Here is a 25,177-nt window from a genome sequence, read left to right on the forward strand (position 1 = left end):
GCAGCGTCTCAGGATTTCCCGAGGGCCCTGCTCGTCCCTCTTACCGCTTTCTGTCATCTCTACCTCCTAAACCTTGCCCCCTGGATTTTCTTTCAGTAAAGAAAGAGCCATAATTCTTTCATTTACCATGTTTTTCCTACCTTAGAATCTTCTCTTGATTCACAATTATCTTTTTGGAACCATCTTTTAGAATCATCTTTCTCCGTCCTTTGTCATCATTGAGATCTCTCGTCCTTTCAGCTGTAACACTCCGAAACTCTAGTTACAAAAACAAAACAAAAACAAAAGTAAATTTTAAGTTAAGCAGAATAGATTCTCTATTTCTAGCTGTTCCAAGGAAATTCACAAAATTCCCATTTTCATTTCTCCCTTCTCCAATGTACTTTCTCCATTATTGCTAGATAAATAAAAGTTTTCCACCTTTTGTCACCTGCCTTAACCCCCATCAGGTACTTGTGAACAAACCTCATTCTGATTATTATCAAATATGTAGGAAGGGATTGGTTCCTCTCTATCTAGAGTTTAGGTAAAAATTATATGCCTATGTATGATTATAGGAGTAAAAGGGATAAAATTCAAATATTTTCTTCTTATATTTATTCATCTCTAAAACCCTGAAGCAATGAGTATCTAATCTCTGATTATCCCTGGAAATCAATTTTACATTTTAAATTCTGGGAAAAGAGGCCTTTCAAATGTTTTATAAATGTTACAGAAAATTTTGTCTTGAACTTAGATTTGGTTTTCATATTATTAAATTTAAACTTGCATTAACTTTATCATTGTTTTACATTCTAACTGTTTTCAAGGACTTATTTCACACCCCTATTATCAAAGATCAGGCACATGTATGTGAAAGAAGGTCTTGTGGTGATGTCTGGATATGTCCTTTGCAGGAATCCTGTCACACAGAAAAACTACAGACTTTACTAAATAATAATATGGGATAAGTTTTTACATATATGTGTATATATATATATATATATATATATATACACACACACACATATATATATATGTCGTGTGTGTGTGTGTATGTGTTTGTGTGTGTGAGTGTGTGTATGTGTTTGCGTGTGTGTGTGTGTGTATACACATAAACACACATATACACATACACACACACACAAAGAACCAAATTTTCAAGGCTACAGCTTTGAAATCTTGATAGGCAAAAATTAGCACTTTTTGAAAGACTTCTCCTACCATTTCCTGTGCTCAGAAATAGCTCTACTAAGTTCCTCTATTTATTTATTTATTTATTTATTTATTTATTTATTTATTTATTTATTTATTTATTTATTTAATGGCTGCCTATGCCATGACTGGCCTATGGGCCGCTGTCTTGTTCCAACAACTACTGCAGATACCCTCATCCTGAATTCAGGGAAGGGGCTGCTCTCACTGTTGCTACTTCACAGAACCAGAGTGTGAAACAGACTTTTCTGTCCATTACTCATAACCCTGTAGGGACAAGAGTGCAAGTTTTAATAAGGCTATCGAAATCTCAGGCATACCAGGCAAAAGTAAGCTATAAGAAAGAATAGTGATAATGTGATTAGGTTCAGAGCCTCAGGCTCAAATCCAGATTAGCTTTCAAGGTTCCATGAAGCTTCTTAGGCCCCCTGCATCTTCACAATAATGAGCTTACCTGCGTCCTGTACAGGGGTCCCATAGCATGTCTGCTGTACTTTGATTCCAACTCCACTGACCACAATCACAAGCACACACACATACACCCGCACACGTCCTGAAAAGAGAAACAGAGAGACAGACAGGAGTTTACCTCTTTTACTCCAATCTGTCAAGCTTCCCTAGTTTCTAATGTTCCATACCAGATTGGGACTACTCTGAGATAATTAAGAGGATGAATATTGACTTCCTTCAAGAGAATCATGATATGCATCCACAGGTGTGTGGTTTTGTCATTTGTTTCAAAATGACACTTAACTAGAATGCTTTGGTACATACTCTAGTGTCACTCTAAAATTCCCCAAGTGGGACATTTAAGCAATCTAACCTATGTGTTTGTGGGTCAGGCATAATCTAGTTACTTGCTACCGTCTTCTCTCATAGACAGTTACCTCAGCTTAGCATCTGCTCAGAATACATACATGTATACATAAAATGAAATAAATATGTTCCTGGAAGAGCAGAGCTCATAGGAATAAAGCACATACACACAAATTGTTTGAGAATTGAATAGTTTAATTCATTAAATAAAAAGTCATATTTCTCACCAAAAAGCAATAACGTCAACATAGGCATAACTTTGCTGAAGTATATATCCAGTTATTACAGAGCAATTGATATCTCAGTCTATAACTTCTTCATTATTATTTCCTCCATTGGTCTCAGTTTTTCATTCAGAATTAGGTTTTGATTACCTCATTAAGTGGGCCATGGTGTTGATTTACAGAGAACAACTGGACAGTCTTTCCCAAAGTTAAATTTGAGACTGTACCTCTTTACAGACAGAATATTGACTTCACTCTGGACACCCTTTACAAACATATAGGCATTAATATATAGGCCAAATCTCCAGGACACTCCTCTGAGACTCAAGAGATGGATAAACTAGAAAAATCTTGACATTAAACTAAATTATTTTATTCAAAAATGTTTATGAAATCAAAGCCACAGTACTCATATGATACTACTGTGTTCTCTCTCTCTCTCTCTCTCTCTCTCTCTCTCTCTCTCTCACACACACACACACACACACACACACACACACAAACCAATCTTCATTCAAACATATTAAACATAGTCTATAAAGCAACACCATTAGGAGAACATAGAAATAACCATCTGCAAAATGATCACATAAATTTAAAACCAAATATTAAGGAATTAATTCTACTCCTATACTTTTACAGACACCCTACTCTTACAAAGAATATGACTGTACTGACAAGCTGCTAGATCTCTTTCCATCCTTTGACATCCTCATTCCCAATATAAAGACAATAATGCCTGTATCTGGTAATTGTTTCCACTCTGACCATTTAGAGCCCTGACCACTTCAAGGCTGGCCCTGGTGAGTGCACGGAACAAGAACTGGCAAAGCCACTTGCCCCTCCTATGAAGTTGCTTGGAGGCTGCAGGGGAGAAATGGCCTTAGTGACTCCCAGGCCAGTAAGAACACTAACAGGGTTCCCATGGACCTACATTGGAGCAAGGGGCCACAGACTACTGAAAAAAGGAGCCACTTAGAGGCTGGTGAGTCATTGCAAGGGACCAGTGTATGGCCCATCCCATGGGAAGTGTTTGGAGTGTGGGGCATGGGGGAGATGGGCCCACCAGGGGAACACTGGGGCATAGCATGGACAGCTGATCTGCCCTCTAATTAGCACACGACCACTCAATGGAAACGGGTCAGAAATATAGAACTGAAGGGGGTGCAGTTTGCTGAAAAGACTCAGGCCCAGACTAGAGTTTCCACATGACCCAGGTGAACCTGACCTCACAAGACCCGAAAGTGCTTATAGGGTCAACAATTAAAACCTGAGCTGCACAAAAAGCCTTCCCCAGAGAATCAGCAGCAAAGCAGCAGTTTAGCTCAAGCACAGGGATCAAGTGATGTTTCCCACAGGAAGTTCCCCTATTTTAGAAGTAAGCAACGGACAACACATTAGTTCCAGTGCAGAGTTTAAGTGGTGGGAATAGAGAATAGTCCAGCACAGAACTGAAAGAAAAAACAAAAATCCCACAGATGAGAGACAAAGATCTGATATTAACCAGTAAAGGTCTAACACCACCAAAGGACACCTAGAAAACCTAGAGAACCAGAAGCCACCCAAGCTCCCAAGCCAGGGAGCGGGCAGAGCTGAGGGCTTTAGCCATGTCCCCCAATACCTGCATCCAGCCCAGTGACAACTGCCAAGCCACCACAGAAATCTTTTCCCTCTCCCCAAAGTCTTCTGGTTCTGAGGAGTCCTTGCTCCTTAGAGCCTTTTCTTCCCACCAGAGTTCTCCCACACCTTTTTGCTCTCCCTTGCAGAACTCCCAAATGCGTGTTTCTTTATTGACATGTTCTTTCATTTCCTTGTCAAAATCTGCACCTCGTGCAAAACTAAATAGGAAACAGGCACTTACACACACACAAATGTACATACTCATCAACATAAAATTTCTTGAGGCTCATATATTTTAAAGTACATAGAAAAAAAAAAGAACCAAATACAACCACATATAATTTCTTAGCTGAATAGTTTTTTTGTTTCTATTATTACTTGAAGAATGAAGCTTCTCCTTTAAAATTTTACATTTCAGGCAGGGGGCACAGTGGTACTTGTGGGCCAGGGCATTTGCCTCCAGCCACATCCTTCTGCCAGGCAGCCTGCACGAGGGGGATGATTTCCTCACCAAAACAGTTTGCCAAGACAATCACTATCCCGTTTCCCAGGAGCTGTGGATAGAGACAATAGAAGTGAACACATTGTGAGCAGAGAGCTCCAGACTAGCCTCCAAGTACCTGGACACAAGCTCCCACTCAGAACCAAGCCGGTGCCAGCTTCTCTCAAAGCCTGGGATTTGTCCCAGTCTTTAAGCACAGGTATTTTGTTCCTCTTCCAGACTAGTTACTGGACATGGTCACCACCATCCCCACATTTGTTGGAGAATAAAAACCAAAAACAAAATCGCACAGCTCTCTTTCCATTTCCCCTCCAGTCCACATGCTCCAGTTATTTCTGTCCCTCAGAAGCACATTGCCCCACTCCTGGACTGATAGGATATAAGTTTGAAATGGGTCTCTAGTAGTTACTTGTGTGTTTGATTACATGGGACTTCCTGCTTCAAATTACCCAGCCCCCAATACATCAGAATGTGTAAATTTGTAATATTTCAGTGGAAAAATCTTTTCAGTCCTTATGGTCTCATGTGAAACCTAGTGTTAATTAATAGGGACCTAAGGAAAGCCTAAAAGCCAGAAAGATTAAATTTGTCATAATTTCAGGAGCTTTTTTGTAGTTATAAGCAGAAATTTTCTGAGCTCTCATATCTAAGAGTGAGATGAGGACTTTTTTTTGGTATCGAGGTATAGGGTACAGAGCTTGAGGGAAATCTACGTTAGAGTCTCTCTAAGAGTGGATCTGTGCAAGATGGGTGGGGATAGATCTTTGACCACATATAATAATCTTACTGGATTCAGTGTGCAGCCTCTGCTAACAGCATGTCTCAGAGGCTGTTAAATTCTCTGAAAGCCTTAGCAAAGGAATGTGGGTCTTAATAACCCTCCCTCAGGCTGAAGAATTTCCATGATCCCTCATGTCTATGAATAACTTTCTCATGTTTCCAGAAACCCAAACAGTGATCCCAGGTTTTAAGGCAGTCTCTTTCAAAGGCAGGATGATTCTTCCTTATCTACAGCTGCTCATTCTTCCATTTCCCCATGTTACTGCTTCTGACTTTGCCTAAATCTTCATCTATAAGCCTAGTTCTGCACAAAAGTCATATAAAGTTTTTCAAATATTTATTCAACAACTATATTAAGATCCTATCTACCATAGATTGTTCTATGTACTGGTTATTTAAGATAAGCAATGCAGAGAAGGAGACTGCTGTCATGGGATTTATATTCTATAGAAAGGGAGATACATAGAATGGATAAGCAATTAATCAGCAGAATAATGTAAACTGCTACTATTTGCTATGAAAAAGATTCTATGTGATGTAGCAGGGCATGATTATGTAAGCAGTAATCTTTCTAGAAAAGTAATATTTGAGTTAGGGGCAGAATGACACAAAGTTACTTGCCATCAGAAGCTATGGAAAAAGAAAGTTTCTGGAAGTTGCAACAGCAAATGCAAAGTTTCAAGGAAGAAAAACACACACACACAAACATGCACCGTACACACACATACACATATACACTTGCTATGATATAGGAATATATCGTTGGTTAACAGGGTTGATATGTAAATAGTAAAGAGGAGAGCAGCCAGAGAAAGTATTGCAGAACTAGAAATTGCTTAATCTTTGGAAGATTATCTTCAGTTGTGAGAACTGGGAAGCCATGAGAAAATTTCAATTATGATAATGGTACCTTTTCTGATGTACTTTTACTCTTAGCTAGATGAATATTGCAAGAATTTCTTGTTCATTACAATGCTGTTTTACTCAGATAGCTTTTGTAGACTTTTGAAAAATATTAGCTCGTCATGCAAATATTAAATACCCTTACCCTAAAGGCCTACGTGTGTGTGTTTATGTGTGTATTCACAAATTCTTCATGAGGACAGTGGGGGAAAAGGACCAATAGAAGGTAGCTATTACTCTAGTGAGAAATGAGGATAAATAACGCACACACAAAGAGGAATCCTGCCACTTCAAGTTGCAAAATAGAAGGATGTCTAAAGTAAGCAGGGGATAGGATGAATATGGAGATTAAAAGTGTTCGACACCATAATTGTTCATAGAAGGTGCTTAATTAATGTGTATTGAGTCCGTGAGTGACTGAGTGCTAATTGTGCATGAGTAACTTCTCTATCTACCTACATATCTGTCACACACACACACACACACACACCCACACAGAGAGAGAGAGAGAGAGAGATTATTATATGCCAAATACCATACTCTGCTTAGTGAGTTACCACAACTGAAGGACCCACAAAAATGCTAAAGAAATACCAGAAGCTGCTGTACTGTACCAGCCACTGTTGTCTTATGTATTCTATCCAAGAAATAGCATTAGGAGAGCTCTCTTTTGGGTGAACACATATGGAAAATATGAGGAAGATGTTTTACTAGTAAAGATCACTGAAATTGGAAAAGAAGGGAGATTAAGTCTTCTAAAACCTAAAACTTCTCACTTGAAGCTTCCTCAGAGCGTTGGGTACAGGAGTTTGAAGTTATTTTCATGAGAGTGACTGTGCTCCTCACCAGCTCCAAAGCTGAAACATCCAGGCCTTTTTTTGCTCTGTCAATAGAGACTTGGTTCTTTCCATTCACCAGAGAGGAAACCTGACTATATTATGTGACTCCTCTGTTCTCTATCAGTCAGTTTCTGTGTTTTGCTGAATCTTTTCCATGACTATCATTTTCATGGATTTTTAAAAAATTAGTCCAGGAAACAGGTCAGACCTAAATTATGAGTCATCTGTATAAAGAGTTCCAACCAGAGAAATGAAAGAGACCTTCAAAAAAGACAGTAGAGAATAAAAGAGGCAGAGGACTTAAACTGAACACTTGCAAGTCCTTCATGAAAGATGTCACAGAGAGTAAAAGACAAAGCACAGTTATTGAAGAGGTTTACTTTAAGATTATGGTAAACTTAAAGATGTACCCATGAGATCTGGCTTCAAGAAAATGCAGTTAGCAGACATCCTACAGCTGTGCACCTATTGAGTTCTACCTCAGCTGCCAAAAGCTGGTCCAACCAAGGTTATACCATTCCAAGAGCAGCCCAAACAAAGTGACTGAGCAAGGCAGGGTTATACACACCTGACTTGTCACGCAGACACGGGCCCACTCTAAAGGCTAATACTCATTCCTACGTCTCCTGCACTCATGCCTGATTGGCCAAGGCTATGTCAGACATTTGTTGCAATTTAACTTCTCCTGTCCAATCCTCCTTCCTTTCATGGGTGTCGATGCATAAAAAAATATCTTGCACCTCAAACCCCATCTTAATACATGCTTCCTAAGAACCTCACCTGTGATAAGAGCTGAAAGAAAGAGGATGTGTAGCTTCAAGAAAGTATTTCATAATAATCAAATAGATATAAATAGAACTTTGCAATTCTCAGATAACATTTATATGAGTTCTTTTTGATACATCATATGACTTTGTGAAGTTTTCAAGTCACTTTAGGAAACTGAGGCTCAGGAGTGAGTTTCTTTTACAAAATTATCCAGCTAGTTGGAAATGTGGATCTGAAACTGAGAAGAAAAGTGATAGTTTACGAGTCATCCAGTTCATCTTTGTGAAAGTTTTACTGCTAAGCAATGGCAATACCAGAGCCACAAGCAAGACCTTCTAACTCCAAGCAAGGGTTCTTTTCATTTCATCCTGCTGCCAAAAAAAGAGGAGCGTTTAAACAAAGTTCTCAACAGTGTCAGGTATTGGAGTGGTTCAAGAGAATCACAACTGCTATAACTGATTATAACTTATTCCTGAAACTTCCTAGGAAAATCCTCAATTTTTAATCTAAAGATTATGAAGGCATTGGTACAATCCAAGATTTCTGCAACATGCTTACACTGAAATTCATTTCTGTATATGAGTAGTTTATTATATGGTATATAGACAAAAGAAGATTAATTCTTTTTCAGCAAAAAAAAAAAAAAAAAAAAATCTCATTGCTCTTACCAAAGTCCAATACTTTACCCAATTACTTCTGTGTAATCACAGCAAGCTTTTATTGCATACCCAAGTATGCACCCTTTCTTCTCTAATCATTTGTGCACTCACATATGTGTTAATTTTCCTGAAACCCGTTATTCATTTTTATTCTCCTGTGCTATGATTTTGATTGGTTCTTACTTCATGCAACACTAACTTCTTCCCCTCCATCATCTGGTCTCTCCACCTGCTTCCCAAATTGTATATCATTCCTTTATTATTAAAGGGCCTATATCTTCTCTTTTATCCATACCTGGCATGCTGAAACCTGAAGTTCAGGCTTCCAATTTGCTGTCTCCTCACATAAATGGCCTTTAATCTCCACTGAAGCTCAATTGGTTTAAATATTGATAGTTATTTCTACAGCTAAATATAAAATAAAGACATCATTCATTAAGAACAAAAAGAACACACATTTTATGAATACAAACAATGATATGTATATATGTAGATGGATAGAGAGTATAAATATCACCATTAACAGATCAAAAGTACATATCTTCACAAACATACACACACACACACACAGAGGAAGAAAGAAAGGTTATTATGTGCCTAGTGCTGTGGTGAAGATGTTACATGTATTAATATCTAGATAAAAATATTTGCGGAAGATAAACATGATAAGGAAATGAGGGCTTAAGGTATTTAGTAATATATATCAGGTCATAGAGCTAGCAGGTGATGCTCAGATTCAAAGGGAGGCAGTAGGTTCTTATATTTTCAGGACGGTTCCCTTTAGAACAATTGACAACACTGGGGGGAGATTAGGGAAGAGTCCTTAGCTTGGTCTCTGGGAAACAAATTTCACTACAGTACAGCTGACTAAAAAATTATGTTTGTTACATTAAATAAAATAAATGATAACCACAAACTGAGCTCAACTATATTAGCTTATACACTTAAGAATTTATAGAGAACTCATACTCTGAGTTTAACATACCTCACTCGAACACAAACAATCCTCTTACCTCTCATGAGCCCCTGCATTCACTGCATTTCCTTAAAGACTTGGTTGCGTTCCAGTCTACTCCTTGGTGGTAGGAATAACTGATCCCACTGAAGCTACACACAAGTGTTGCTTTGCCTTATATAACCTCACAAAGGTTTCTTTTGTCCTGGCCATAATCTTCATCTATAAACCTCCAGTCCCCGGAATTACTTCTTTCTTTTAGATAGATACGAAAGGCAAAGGCAGAGAAGACAATAATAGTCCTGATAGAGCATATTTTTAATTTTATTTTTATCAAGAGGGTTGGGTCTTGAGGCAGGTCAGTGCCCCCACTCCCATCCTCATAAGATGGACTCTGGGACACATGACCCTCCAGAAGTCACCAACACAGCGGACAGGGAGCTCAATGGTACTTGCGAGCCAGAGCATTTTCCACAGCAGTCGTCAACTTCCGCCAAGCAGCCTGAATCTTTGAGGAGAATTCCTTCCTGAAATTTGTTGCCAAGACAATCAATATCATGTTGCCTAGGAGCTGGGAAGGAGTGGAGACAGAAAGAAAATGGTACTTAGTGAACAGAGGGTCTCAATCTGGGCTTGCATGAATAGATACAACACCTACTTACTTCTTCACCAGAGTTTGAAGAACCTCCAGGATCTTGCTCCCACAAAAGTAGATTATTATGGGCTTCACGTGGGCTTCAATATGACTCCTAGCTCTGCACCTCCCACTGTGTCTTATCATTCTCTTACCTGCCATACCAACTCACTACCCCAGAACATTGTGATTTATTTTTTCACCTCTTCAGAGACTTGTAGGATTATAGTATTGCAAGGGGCAATAAGGGATAAGATAAGTCCAAAGTCATTACCTACATACAATTTTTTCTGGATACTCATGACAAAACACCCTTGCCATGTATACAATGATACACATCATTGCTCACAATTTTAAAATTCCCTTTTTAAAAGCTTCCTAAGCTTCATGGTTGGGCTTATTCTAACCTTGAAGGCCATGCAGAAAAGTGTTCTTTAATTTTCATAAAAAAATTCAGTGACCAAAGGAGAGCTGTTCTTTTCCTTGCCCAAACTTTTGTTCCCCAGTCCCAAAACACTTAATTCAATTTTGGCCAGCACACTATACAAAATGTGTTTTTCAGAGCTATCAAATGGCAAGTGGCCTTCCACAACCCATAGTTTTTACTCTACCAAATCTTAGCTATGTCATTTAGAACAACCTAACTCTCAAAATCAATCTCATCACTAAAAAATCTCACATCCCATAGCTAATCTCAATAGCACGGGAGATAGCCACCTCTGTTTCCAAAAGTAACCATGACACTAAAGTGAAAACAAAAAGCATGAATATTCTCAGAACTCATTCAGAAATTCTCAGGATCCTCGTGCGGTTTGTCACAGTGCAGCTCACTAAGTTTAGCAAAGGTGTCTTTGAGTTCATCCATATGATGAACAGCATTTTCAAAGGAGGTTAGCAGCTTCTTGCCATGAGCCTTGACTTTGGGGTTGCCATTTTCTTTTTAAGAATATTCATGAGATACAAATACAAAGCTAATTGTCACCCCTCCTGCCTACAATGTGAGGGCCAGATTCATACTGCATGTATACCCTTTACCAGAAATTACTTTTGTACCCCTCGTCTTCCCCCAATTATCCCCCAATCTCCCTCCCCCTCCCCCTACTCCACTACGTATCCCTAGGAATGTTCCCTCCCTCTGTAAGTCCATGGCACTACTGTGATCTTTCTTTCCTTCCATCCTTTCTCTCTTAGCTCCCACATATGAGTGAGCACATGTGGTATTTATCCCTCTGTGCTTTGCTTATTTCACTCAGCATAAGTATCTCCAGGTTCATCCATGTTGTTGTAAATGGAAGCATTTCATTCTTTTTTATGGCAGAGTAGTATTCCATAGTGTACATATACCACAGTTTTCTTATCCAATCATCCATCAATGGACATTTAGGTTGGTTCCATGTCTTGGCTATTGTAAACAAAGCTGTGATGAACATGGGAATTCAGGTATCTCTTTGACATGATGATTTCCATTCCTCTGGATATATACCCAGAAGAGAAATTGCTGGATTGTATGGAAGATCTATCTGTAGTTGTTTGAGAAGTCTCCATACTGTTTTCCATAGTGGTTGTACTAATTTACAGTCCCACCAACAATACAGTAGTGTCCCCTTCTCTCCACACCCTTGCCAGCATTTGTTATTCACCATCTTTTTGATTATAGGCAGTCTAACTGGAGTGAGGTGGTATCTCAGTGTGGTTTTAATTTGCATTTCCATGATGACTAGTGATGTTGAGCATTTTTTCATGTATCTTTTGGACATTTGTATGTCTCCCTTTGAAAAATGACTATTCAGCTCCTTTGCCCATGTTTTAATTGGGTCTTTTTTTTTTTAATGAATAATTGCTTGAGTTCTTTGTATATTCTGGATATTAATCCCTTGTCAGATGCATAGTTGGCAAAAGTTTTCTCCCACTCTGTAGGTTGTCTTTTCACTCTGTTGATTGTTTCTTTTGCTGTACAGAAAATTTTCAGTTTGCTATCCTCCCATTTGTTTATTTTTTCTTTTGCTGCTTGTGCTTTCAGACTCATGTTCATAAAGTCTGTGCCCTGACCTAACTGCTGGAGTGTTTCACCTATATTTTCCCTTAGTAATTTTACAGTTTCAGGTCTTATACCTAGGTCTTTAATTCATTTTGAGCTGATTTTAGTGTATGGTGAGAGGTGCATATCTAGTTTTGTTCTTCTGCATATGAACATTCAGTTTTCCCAGCACCACCTGTTGAAAAGGCAGTCTTTTCCCCAATGTAGGTTTTTGCTGCCTTTGTCTAATATCAGATGGCTATAAGCCTGAGGAGTGATTTCTGTGTTCCCTATTCTACTCCGCTGGTCAGAATGTCTGTTTTTGTACCAGTATCATGCTGTTTTCGTTACAACAGCTTTGTAGTATAATTTGAAGTCAGGCAGAGTTATGCCACCAGCTTTATTTTTTTTGCCCAGGATTGCTTTGGCTATTCAAGGTCTTTTGATTTTCCATATGAAAGATAAGATTGGTTTTTTTTCTTTTTTTTCCATTTCTGTGAAGAATGTCTTTGGTATTTTGATGGAGATTGCATTGAATCTGTAGATAGCTTTCGGTAGTATAGACATTTTCACAACGTTAATTCTTCCAATCCAGGAGTGTGAGATATCTTTCTACCTTTTTGTGTCTTCTTTAATTTCTTTCAGAAGTGGTTTGTCATTCTCATTGTAGAGGTCTTTCATCTCTTTGGTTAAATTTTTCCCTAGGTATCTTATTTTTTATGTGTGCCGATTGTAAATGGGCTTACTTTCTTTATTTCTCTTTCTGTTGATTCATTATTTGAGTTTATAAATGCTACTGATCTGGGGGCATTTACTTTGTATCCTGCAAAATTACTGATGTTATTAACCAGCTCTAGGAGTTTTTTGATAGAGTCTTTAAGATTTTCTATATACAGTATAATGTCATCTGCAAATAGAGATAGTTTGACTTCATCTTTTCCAATCTGGATTCCCTCTTTTTCTTTCTTTTGCCTGACAGCTCTAGCTAGTACCTCTAGTACTAGTTAAAGAGAAGTGGTGAGAGTGAACATCCTTGTCTTATTCCTGTCCTTAAGGGGAAGGCCTTCAATTTTTCCCCATTCAGAATGATACTGGTGGTGGGCTTGTCATAAATGGCTTTGATTGTGTTGAACTATTTTCTTTCTATACCTAATTTGTTGAGAGTCTTTATCATGAAGGGATGTTGAATTTTGTCAAGTGCTTTTACAGCATCTATTGAGATAAGCATATGGTCCTTGTCCTTGAGTTTGTTGATGTGATGTATCACATTTATTGACTTTCATATGTTAAACCATCCTTGTATCCCTGGGATAAATCCCACTTGATCATAGTGTACAGTTTTTTAAAAATATGTTGTTGTATTTTAATTGCTAATATTTTGTTTAGGATTTTAGCATCTAGGTTCATCAAGAATATTGGCCTATAATTTGTTGTTGTTGGTGGTGGTGTTGTTGTTGTTGTTTCTTTATCTGGTTTCTGGATGGCTTCACAGCTGAATTCTATCAAACATTTAAAGAGGAGTTAATACCAGTTCTCCTCAAACTATTCCAAACAATTGAACAGATGCTACTCTCCCAAACTCATTCTCTGGGGTTGCCATTTTTACAGAATTGGAGGACAGCTTGCAAAAAGTATCAAAGAAGCTCTGGGTGTATGGGTAGATAACCTGGAGCCTATAGGATGATCGCAGTCACAGAAGATGCAAAGTTAGAGGATGTAAGTTACCTGCCCTGGCCTCCAGTGTATCCCTGCCCAGGATCTCACCTCCCACCTTCTTCATGTTTACGTTGTTCCACAGACTAACTATAGCAGCCTTCTCAGCAGTAAAATACACCCGGTCTGGGCATTTCCCGGTGACGATGAACCAGAAGCAGGTCTGTGCTGCTGCTTCTCTGTGTGGACTTCTATTCCTCATCTCTGGCCTCCGACCCTTTGCCTCTCCCAATAAAATGAGGCTATTGGTCAAGTATGAGCTTTGACCTCAGGGTTTGGATAAGAAAAAGTTTGTAAGATGGACATTTGAATCTCTGATGGCATCTGGGTGACCCCTCAGAAGGGCTGTCCTATTCATGCTCAACTTGAAACTTCTCTTCTTTCCTCCTATACCACCTCTCACCATTCTAGTATGGAATTCATATCTCCATGTCCCCATCACCACTATCCCACAATGACCTTCAGTCTGATGACAAAGAATGAACTAGATCTGAAAAGGATAAGAATTGTAAATCTCTTTGCCATCAGCTCCATGGTCAGGAGTTGTGACTGTGTCATTCTGTTATTTACCTTGGTTTGATGTGGAAGAAGCCACAGCCCTTCTTGGTTCCCAGCTCTGTTAATATTACATTGAGAGCAAAATATTATCACTTTTTAAAATAGAGTACCTTTATGCAGCATTAATTTGGAAGAAGGATAGGAAAACCCTAGAGAAGTAAGAGCAAGGTTGGAAGTTACTTCAGTGCTTTCTAATAGTCTGAATACTTATCTGAGCAAAATATATTCCTTCTGAGTCATTGGACAATAGTCTGCCGCAGATCCCATGAATCTACCAACTTTTGTTGGAGAATACAGGTGTTTACATGTTGGGGGAGAAGGTGTTCTTATCTTCAATGAAGAGAATAGTAGAAGCTTCCATGGCAAGGGCTGGGGATTAAGTGATTTGTCTCTGGTGTATGCTGGATCCACACTCTGTCACTGTGTTTAAGCTTTCTTCCTATCAGGTCAGGCAGAGGCAGACTTCATGGACAGTACTGCACATGTATTGGACCAGTGAACCTAAGGTACTTTTTGTGTTATCCTATCGAACAACAGCTAAAGGTACTTTGGTTTCATGCATCTTAAACATGAAATTACAAAAATAGACAGGACACACTTATGGGGGGAATGGAACAGTTTATTATATTTTTCTGTCATAGTCCATTGCTCCCATGTTTGTTTACCTTGAAATAAACTCTTACAAAAAAAATAAAATCTGGGAAATCAAGTCTGTGTTTACTTGCAGTGCGTTCTAAAATTCAAAGAGCTCAGCCCAATATATTAAAGCTGAATTTCTGATCAAAGAAGTAATCTTTTATTCTACTTGATGTAAATGAAATGATTGTATCTGTTTTACTTGGGAAAATGAAAAATATTTAAGCTAAAAAATGGATGAGAGTTTGAGAAAGAACTATGAGAACTTTTTTTTAAGAACAGAAATTAATGAAATGAAGACGAGCAAGTGGAGACATTGACCACAGCCAGGAAACACATGTGTATTTTGTTGTGGAGACTGGCCTGGGAGGATAGCTCAGGTACTTGCCCTTAATGGCCCTATAACTAATTCCCAACAAAATGTGAGTCCATTGTCACACCTCATCCTTAGGTGCATACACCTACAACCCGGCATGTCAGTGAGTAGCTTCCCCATCTCTCTAGGAAACCAGACAGTGACTTCTAACTCCTGCTACTCTCTTACCCTCTTTAGAAAGTCACTCTTCAAGAAATATTGATTCTTTCTTGTCAGTGGTTGTTCCACCCTTTCAATTATTTTCCATATTCACTGCTTCTACTGTAGTGTAGACCCTTATGACATCAATGTTAGATCATCATCACAGTTATCAAAGTTTCTTATTCATTCTTCATACATTAATTCCACAATTATTTATCCAGCTCCATATGCCATCCATTTTCCTTGACACTGGGAATTTTGGGTGAACAAGGTAGACAGTTTCTCTGGTTTAATGGTGCTGGCATTCTAGTGCAGAGAGAAGACCTACACAAATAGTTAAAGACATGAATGAATAAGAAAACTTCAAATAGAATTATATGACATGAAGAAAATACATAGTTTGATAGGGTAGTGAGTGACTATAGAAAAGTAATAAAAGGATAACTATCCTGAAGGAAGTTTCATTTGGAATGGGAAGTTTATGACGTGATGGAGCCAGGCTTAAGAAGTTTGGAGAAAGAAGATCCTAGAGGCAGGAAAGGCAAGTTCAAGACTCTGAGGCTAGAGAGAAAAGAAGAAAGAAAAATAAATAAAATTTGACAAAACCCACAAAACTTGGAATTCCTTTGTATATAAAGACATAACAAGGCCAGAGTAAAATATAATGGTAAAAATGGGATGAATCAAAATTGAAAAGATGGGCCTGGGCGGCTTATTATTAGGGTCTTCTAGATGAGAGGAGTGGAGTGGATGTTTTATTCCAAAGCATGAGAAGCTGGTAAAGGTTTGTAAACCTGAAATTAACCTGGTCTCTAATCCACTCAGAAGCCAAGTTTATTTTTCCCCTTTCAATCTGCTATAGTCACTTCATCAAGCTACCATAACAAAATACCATGGAATGGATGGCTTGAAAAATAGAATTTATTTCTCTCAGTTCTGGAGGCTAGAAGAGACAAAGGTCAAGGAGCCAGCCTATTAGGTTCTTGGTGAGGGCTCTCTTCCTAGCTTGCATGTGATGGACTTCTCACTGTCCTCACAGGAAGAAAAGAGAAAATTCTCTCTTCTAAGAACAATAATCCCATGATGGCAGATCCATCGCCAGGAGCTCATGTTAACCTAATTACTTTCCAAAAGTCCCACTTACAAATACTGTAACATTGGGAGGTTAGGGCTTCAACATATAAATTTTGGGGAGACAAAAATATTCAGTCCATAATACCATCACATCATACTCTTGCTTATAAACATGGATTAACTTCCAGTCACACAAGAAGTCCAGTGAATCTGCCTTCCCAAATAATGAATGCAAATCTTTCTCACTTCCTTTTGATTTCACAATGCTGATCTGTTGCTCAGACATGGCATGCTGATTCTGGTTTCTGAGCTTCTGCTGGTTTATTTTCCTCACTTAAATCACCACTTCCCCTGAAGCTCATGATGATGTCTCTTCCTTTAAATGCTGTAGCTAATCTACACAATTGGATATTGTCTCTCCTGAGGTCATGGAATCCATTTGACCTTCCTAGGCATGCCTCAATACTTAGAACATTAAGTTCCTCAGTAAAACTAGGAACAGTTCTTTGGGTTGACCTGTAAAACCATGCTCTGACCTGCCACAGCTCGAACTGTCCATCTATCCTTACAAAAGCTGTGAAAAGCCAGGTTCTCTTAGAAATGTGTTGCACAAAATAGAATAAAACTACAATACCTGCCTAAACCTTGACCTCCTGAGGCCTAGAATAATATTCTTCCATTGAATCCCATCCTTGCTACTCTGCCTCCATCCAGACCCCGAGGTCTACCTTGAAGTATTTCCCCTCTCCCCTAAATTGTCTGGTTCTGAGGAGTCCATTTCCCATTGAGGCATTCCTTCCCACCAGAACTTTTCCCACACCTTTTGTTTTCCCATGCAGAACTCCTAAGTGCATTTTTTTTATTGCCTTGTTCTTTTATTTTCTTGCCAAAATACATCTCATGCAAAAATAAATGGGGGGCATGCACTTACATCACACAAAAACATACACACACACACGCTCCTCAACATAAAATCTATTGGGACTCATAAATTTTTTTTTATTTTTAATTTATCAATATAAGATGTTGATTTTCTTGTCCCTTTACCGATTTCTCTGTATTTTAAAGTACATGAAAAAAGAACTGAAGACAATCACATATAATTTCTTAGCAGAATAGTTTTATTATTTGTTTTTTTTTAATTATTTGAAGAATAAAGCTTCTCCCTTAAAGATATGCACTATGGGCTGGGGGATCAGTGGTACTTGTATGCCAGGGCAGTGGCCACTCCAGCCACCACCTTCTGCCAGGCAGCCTGCACCAGGGGGGTGAATTCCTTGCCAAAATGGTTTGCCAAGACAATAACCAGTACATTTCCCAGGAGCTGTGGAGGTAGGAAGAGACACAGATATAAACACATAGTGAACAAAGAGCTCCAGACTAGCCTCTGGGTATCTGGACACCCAACTTCCACTCAGAAGCAAACCTATGCTACCTTCCCTCAAAGCCTGGGGTTTTCCTCAGTCATTAAGAACAGGTAGTTTGTTCCCCTAGAAGGACTAAACTGGCCATAATTTAGGTCTTTCTATCTTTTTTACCACTACAGACCCCACATTTTGTGGATTGAAATTTTCAAAAATCAAAAACAAAACCTCACAGCTCTGTCCAAACTCACTCCAGGCCAAATGATCCACTTGTTCCTCTCCCTCAGAGACACTTTGCCTCCATCCTGGAATTGTAGGATGTAGGTTTGAAATGAAGAATTAACAGCTCTTTATACAGGTGTCAAGGCATTATAGGAATAGGCTTAGCAATACATGTTTGAAAGCCTAGGTTACTTTTTATTGGGCCAACATATGCCAGCCTACATTTATCTTTTCCATGACCATTCTTTTTCTATTTCCAACAGTGTTAAAAATAATAATAATAATAACATGAGAAAAAAGAAATAATAAAGATAAAGTTCTTTCTACAAGAATCTAATTAACAAAATTCATTTTTCTTTTCTCCTCACTAGTTTCTTCCCAAAGCCAACAGGATACAGACAAGTCCTTCTAGACTTCTAGAAGCATTCCTTAGGCCATAATACAATGCCATTTGGTTTCAACTCAGTCAGGATTTTCGAATTTCTTTACTTCTAACTCCAATATTTTCAAATATCTCACACCTAGCGTCTGTCTCGGTTGTGCTCAGATCAATGTTCAATTATCTAAGTTTCCCAGAGGCTAAAGGCAAGAGGACTTGAACATCTCCTGAACTCACCTTGAAGTTCTCAGGATCCACGTGCAGTCTGTCACAGTGCAACTCACTCAGCTTAGCAAAGGCACCCTTGAGATCATCCATGTTTTTTATAGCTTCTCCAAAGGAGGTCAGCACCTTCTTGCCATGGGCCTTGACCTTGGGATTGCCCATGATGGCAGAGGCAGAGGACAGGTTGCCAAAGTTGTCAAAGAACCTCTGGGTCCAGGGATAGACAACTAGGAGTCTGTGAGACAGGACAATAGTAGTTGGAAAGTCAGAGCATGTCACAATTCCTGAGAAGTTGCCTGTATTCTTGGCAGGCACAGGTTCCTTTCTTCCCTCCCTTGGCTTAGCCCACAGATCCTACCTTCCCAGGGCTTCTCCTCCAGCTTCTTCCACATTCACCTTGTTCCATAGGCTTGTGACAACAGCCTTTTCCTCAGCTGTAAAATGAACCATGGTTTCTGGTCTAGGAGCTTGTTGATAATCAGATGTTTCAGAAGCAAGTATGTGCAACTGCTAGAAGATGCATCCTTTTATTCTTCATCTCTGGCCCCCTGGCCCCTTGCCTCACTTAATGCTCTGAGGCTATTGGTCAAGATTGTTTTGTCAAGGCTATTGGTCAAGGCAAGGCTGGGCAACTCAGGGGTGGGGTTTAGGCAGAGAAGAGTTCAGACATTTGCTTTGAGATAGCATTGGTGAGGTACTGACTCTGCTGTTTAAATTTTTTGTAGCCTTTCCCCATTTCCATTCAATTATCCCAATTTTTCTCTCATTCATTCTTTCCATCAGCTAGTTTCCTTCTCTTTCCACCATAGAATACTCTAGGACTTCTTTGACAGTCTTTCCTACATTCATGTCTCTAGCCCTAGAGCCGTTCATAAACTAAAGCTAAAGCATAGGCAAGTACCTGAAAAGTTCAGGGAGCATGAGATACTTTTTAAGTATAAGCCCAGGATCTTTGATGAGACAAGTGTAAGTCTTGTTCAGTTTGGAGTGACTTTCAATGGAGAAATGCTATACTGATCTTTGAACACACTGTGGATTTAAGGCATAATCTTTCTAGTTCACAGTAGTCTGGGGAAAGCAATCTCTATTAAATATCAGTTTTAGTTCAGGAAGAGATTGGTGTTAGAAAATATAATATAGGACTGAACCCTTATTTCAGTATATACTGACCTTTACTTGTTTGAAATAAATCATGTCTGCTTGTCTGAGCAAAAGTATCTGCCTCCATTTCAATATAGGCAAAAAATGATGTGTATTTCCCACTTGATAAGTATATGTGCTGGCTTGTGACTCAGGGTTTGACTGTAGCTTTTCTATGCTCAGTGAAGGCAGTGGTGGAAGCTTCCTTGGTAAGTGCTGTAGATTTGAATTAATTTTCTCTGACAAATGCTAGGTCCAATTTTCAGCCTGTTTTATTCTAAGACATCACACTAGGAAGTGCCTCCTTTGTTTGTTCTTGTATGAATGTAAAACAACTCTCATGAGGCAGGGACTATTTTCATTGACTAATAGTCTGTCTGCACACTATCTCAGCTGGGACATCATTGCATGTTAGAAACATTACATGTTAATCTCTGACTCTCTAGCTCAGTGCTGGCATGTCACACTCTTAACATGGCAGAAAGAGTTCATGTTTTCTTTTTGTCTCTGAAAGTGATCCGTGATCTCAGACCTTGATTGATCGTAATGCCTGAAGCATTGAAAATCTTGTTCGATTATTTCCCCCTGTGGACAGTTGTGATGATCATATAAAAAAGCAGATGAAGAAGTTATCTGTCCATTTTATTAGAGGGGAAATCTATCTTCAAATTAGTTTCTCCTGTAACTTACAAAGTTGACTAAAATTATAATAATATAGGTGAAGTACTTTCAGTCTTTTTGATCTCATGCAAAGCCTTTATTTTTCATTGATGGGGATAGCTAAAAGTCTAGAGAGATGAGATTTCCTAAGATATTAGTAGTTATTTTCCAGTTGTAGCCATAATAATTTGTGACTCCTCTCAAGGGGAGGCGGGGATTTTTATTGGTATGGTGGTATAAGGTACAGAGCCTAAGAGGAACCCAGGTTAGAGTTTTTAAGATAGGAGATCTGTGAAATAGGTATTTACAGATCTTTGACCACATCTTATAATCTTTACAGAGCCTGGCCCTGGAGAATGGCTTAGAGCTGGTGTCTGTCTGAGCCTATGACGACCTTAATAAGTGAGTGAGTCTTAATTGCTCCTCCTCAGACTAAGGGATATCTATGATCTGTCATGTCTACAAACAAGTTCCTCATTTTTCCAGAAACTCAGACAGTGATCCAAAGATTTTTGTAACCACTACTTTCCTTTTATGCTTTCTTGGCAATATGTTCCAAAGCCTGGCTGATTTCTCTTTGTTCATTGCTGTTTTGCCCTTCCATTGCCTAAGTCATCATCTGTAAAGTTGTTTCTTTACAAAAGCCATCCCATGTGTTTCTAAGCATTCATTCCCATGTGTTTTCAAACATCCATTCAACAACTATTTGCTAAATAACTGTGCTGTAATTGTTCTAAGTGCCGGGGATTTAAGGCAAATAAGTCAGAAAATGAAACTTTCCTCTGAAGATTTATAATCTAGAAGGTAGAAGCTACAAAAAAATGAATAAGTACATCAATCAACAAAATTATTTCAGATATTATTATTTCCTAAGAAGAAAATTAATAACTGAATTTGATAAAAGTGGGTCACGATTATGTCAGGTATAGTCTCTCTAAGAAGGACTGGGCCAGAATGACAAGAAGGAACTTTCCATGGGAAGATATTGGGAAAGAAAATTTAGAAGTTGGAATAGCAAATTTAAAGCTCTGAAGCAGAAGAAAACAAACTCTTGGTATGCTAGAGAGATAAACAATGGGCCAGTGAGGCTGATCTGTAAATAGCAAAATGGAGAATGGCAGGAAATAATATCTCAGAGGAAACATAGGTCTAGTGACATAGAACTTGTCTTCAGTGGCAGGGAATGAGAAGCCATTACAGGATTTTAATCCTAGTAATGACATAGTCTCTAAACTCTCTGCACTATTAGCTAGATTACTACTCCAGGAAAATCCTGCTTATCACAACACTATTTTTTTAGGGGGCTTTTATTGCTTTACAAAAATTAGTTATCCTTTCATCTATTCAAAATCTTGACAAAGACATACTGACAAAAGTAAAGTACGATTTATGCACAAAAAATTAAAAATAAATAAAAATAAAAATCTTGAGTCATGCAATACTCTGTGTATGTGTATGTGTGTGTGTGTCTGTTTGTTTACATGTTAATTATAAATTTGTTTTCAATTAAGCTGTCTTGGACTGGCAATGTCTAGATCCAGGTCTAGCTCCCTAAGGTGTACAGAATGTATTTTCTGCCCACCACTTCATCATCACCATCTTTGACACCTTAATATCCAGAGCCAGAATAACAGTTGGGGGAAAGAAAGAGAAAAAGAGATTGATTGATTAAAAATGCAAATTGCTCTCATTTGTTGAATGAGTGACTGAGTGAAAAGATTTAGTGTCGTGAAGAACCCCCATTTACTCTGTTTAGGAGACTATTGATAGGCTATAAGGCTCAAAGAGATCAGTGCTCTTAATAACCTGTAAGTACAATAATCATTGGTCTCTCATTCCTATTGTGGAGACATAAAGACAAATTAAAAGAAAGACATAAAGACAGGACAAATTCTGATCAATGTATGGGTGCAATGAAATGCCTAATAGAGTTATATTTGCCAAGATACGGCACTCTAAATTGTAAAGTGTGGAGATCTCAAGCTTTGATATGAGAGTTTGACTCAGGACCTGAAGGTCAAAACAACGTGCACAACCTATCACTCCCTCAAGAGTGATTTAATTAATAGCACTCCTACACAAGTGTCCCCAAGGTAAGTGCATGGCCCCCTCTTGTTGTATTCACCTGGGCTGTGAGCTTTCTGTCATCCACCCCAGTCCATCTGGTAGCACGTCTTCCTCACTCTAGCTTTGTTCATTCTTCACATTTTGCAGACCTCACTGCTCTTCTCTGGTTTAAACCACTATGTCTGTTCTGTTGAGTCACTGTCCATGTCTAGTCTCTGCAAACTTGAATCCACTTTGTGTGCATAAACAGGTTACTTTCTCCCCAAATCCTATTCCTTGGGTCACTTAACATCCTAAGAGTATTTCTTGTGTGCTATTGCCAAAAACATAGTAAAAACATATTTTCTAATCCTCTACCTGTGTCTTACTCTCCACTCTACTTCCCGAGAGGCAGTTTCATGCAAGTCACCAAGCCCCAGCTTACTGGTTTTAGTCTATGAGCCTTTGTTAGTATTTTATCTCTGACATAAAGACTTCATTTGCTGTGAAGAAGCTTTTTAGTTTGATGTAGTCCCATTTGCTTATTTTTTCTTTTACTGCTTCTACTTTCAGGCTCATGTTCATAAAGTCTGGTCCCAGACCGAGTTGCTGAAGCATTTCACCTATATTTTCCCTTACTAAGGTTGCAGTTTCAGGTCTTATACTTAAGTATTTAAACCATTTTGAGTTGATTTTAGTGTATGGTGAGAGATGCATATCTAGTATATCTAGTTTCATTCTTCTTCATATGGATATCCAGTTTTCCCAGTACCACTTGTTGAAGAGGCAGTCTTTTCCCAAAAAGCTTCTGCACAGCAAAGGAAACAATCAACAGGTTGAAATGACAACCTACAGAGTGGAAGAAAATTTTTACTAACTATGCATCTGACAAGGGATTAATATCCATAATATACAAGGAACTGAAGCAATTATACAGTAAAAAATAAATAAATAAAAAATAACCCAATTAAAAATGGGTAAAGAAGCTGAGTAGACTTTTTTCAAAGGAAGACATGCAAATGGCCAATAGATACATGAAAAAATGCTCAACATCGCTAGTCATCAGAGAAGTGCAAATTAAAACTACATTGAGATACCATCTCTTCCCAGTTAGACTGGCTGTAGTCAAAAGACAGTGAGCTACAAATGCTGGTGTGGGTGTGGAGAGAAGGGAACACTCCTACACTGTTGGAGGGACTGTAAATTAATACAACCACTATGGAAAACAGTATGGAGGTTTCTCAAATAACTACAGATAGATCCTCCATAAAATCCAGCAATCCCACTTCGGGGTATATACCAAGAGGAATAGAAATCATCATGTTGAAGGGATACCTGCACTCCCATGTTCACCACAGCTCTGTTTACAATAGCCAAGACATGGAACCAACCTAAATGTCCATCGATGGATGATTTGATAAGGAAACTGTGGTATATATACACCGTGGAATACTACTCCACCATAAAAAGAATGAAATTCTCCCATTTGCAACAACATGGATGAACCTAGAGAAACTTATGTTGAATGAAATAAGCAAAACACATAAGGATAAATACCACATGTACTCACTCATATGTGGGAGCTTAGAGAGAAAAAAGGAAGGAAAAAAAGACCATAGTAGTGTGTTGGACTTGCAGAGAGAGCGACCATTTTTTGAGCTACAAAGTGGATTTGGGAGAAAGGAGGAAGGGGAGGGAGGTTGGGGATGGTTGGGTGGGGGACACAGGGTTCAATGCAGTTTGTGGTAATGGGTATGCTGCCAGTGTGAATCTGGCCCTCACATCAAGAACACAAGGGGAGGGGTGACAATCAGCTTTGTATCTCATGAATACTCATAACCAATAAAAAATTAAATAATAAAATTGGGTACTTGTAAATAATGCATGTGTATATAAACCTAAGCCTTATGATAATAATTAAAGCTTGGCAATCACCAAAAAAAAAAAAAAAAAGCTTTGCTATTTCCCTCCCCAAAAGATCCTACTTGTATCCTAATTCTAACTTAATTTTAGTGCATGTTACAATCTATCAGAAGATAATGCCTTATCTTAGCCTTGGCTCTCACTGTGAAAATGGATCCCTTCAGGAAAGAGGAGGTTATTGTTGGTTTATGGGAAATTTTCCTGGAAAGCTCCCAGCCATCACTCAATTTACCCTCTTATCTCCAAATTAATCTCAGGAGACATATGACAAGCTAGCTGCTTCAAGATGTACAGTAGAGTACATTAAATTAAAATAGTAATCCTAGCCTAGATCTTGGTTCCCTACATTTTTTTTTTTTAATAAAATATGGCAGGTACCACAAATTTGCTTTCTCAGGCACCACTTGCCACCTCCTTCCTTCCATTCTGCAATAAGATTTTGCCATACTGCCCCACAAGTCCCTGCCCACTTAAAACCCCTATCCCCACTCCCGTAGAACTTCTGCTCCATACTTGTATGCTCCCTGGCCCTCAAAAATCCTCCCATAACATCTGCCTTCCTCTGATTAGTCCCCACAAACTTTGCCAAGAAGCTCCTGTTTCTTCCTTTGTCTCTCCCCAACCCTCAGCCCACAAATCCTTTTTTCCTTTAACACAAAAGTAAAAGAAGATAAAATAGCAGTTTTTGATCTCTGAATAGAATGTATTTTATTAAACAGAAACTGTGTTCACAAGGCTGAGCCCAGTCCTCACGTACAGAAGGAGAGTACTGGGGACACATGGGAGTACTGGCAAACTGGAAAGAGGAC

The 25,177-nt window shown here is 38.7% G+C and overlaps 2 protein-coding genes across 2 annotated transcripts; both read right to left on the reverse strand.

Moving 5' to 3' along the window:
* Positions 1-9,702: 9,702 nt before the first annotated feature.
* LOC134376343 (hemoglobin subunit epsilon-like) lies at positions 9,703-13,826 on the reverse strand. The gene is made up of 4 exons (XM_063094928.1): positions 13,661-13,826; positions 13,510-13,576; positions 10,683-10,826; positions 9,703-9,835 (listed from the first exon to the last, which is right to left on the reverse strand). Exons 1-4 carry the CDS (start codon positions 13,824-13,826, stop codon positions 9,703-9,705), a joined length of 510 nt encoding a protein of 169 aa, XP_062950998.1.
* Positions 13,827-17,604: 3,778 nt separating this feature from the next.
* Positions 17,605-19,058, reverse strand: LOC134375788 (hemoglobin subunit gamma). The gene is made up of 3 exons (XM_063094501.1): positions 18,958-19,058; positions 18,612-18,834; positions 17,605-17,733 (listed from the first exon to the last, which is right to left on the reverse strand). The coding sequence occupies exons 1-3, from the start codon at positions 19,047-19,049 to the stop codon at positions 17,605-17,607; spliced, it is 444 nt and encodes a 147-aa protein (XP_062950571.1). The 5' UTR covers positions 19,050-19,058.
* Between the last annotated feature and the right edge of the window lie 6,119 nt (positions 19,059-25,177).

Source organism: Cynocephalus volans, chromosome 4 (genome assembly GCF_027409185.1).
Source record: "Cynocephalus volans isolate mCynVol1 chromosome 4, mCynVol1.pri, whole genome shotgun sequence".
Classification (NCBI taxonomy): domain Eukaryota; kingdom Metazoa; phylum Chordata; class Mammalia; order Dermoptera; family Cynocephalidae; genus Cynocephalus; species Cynocephalus volans.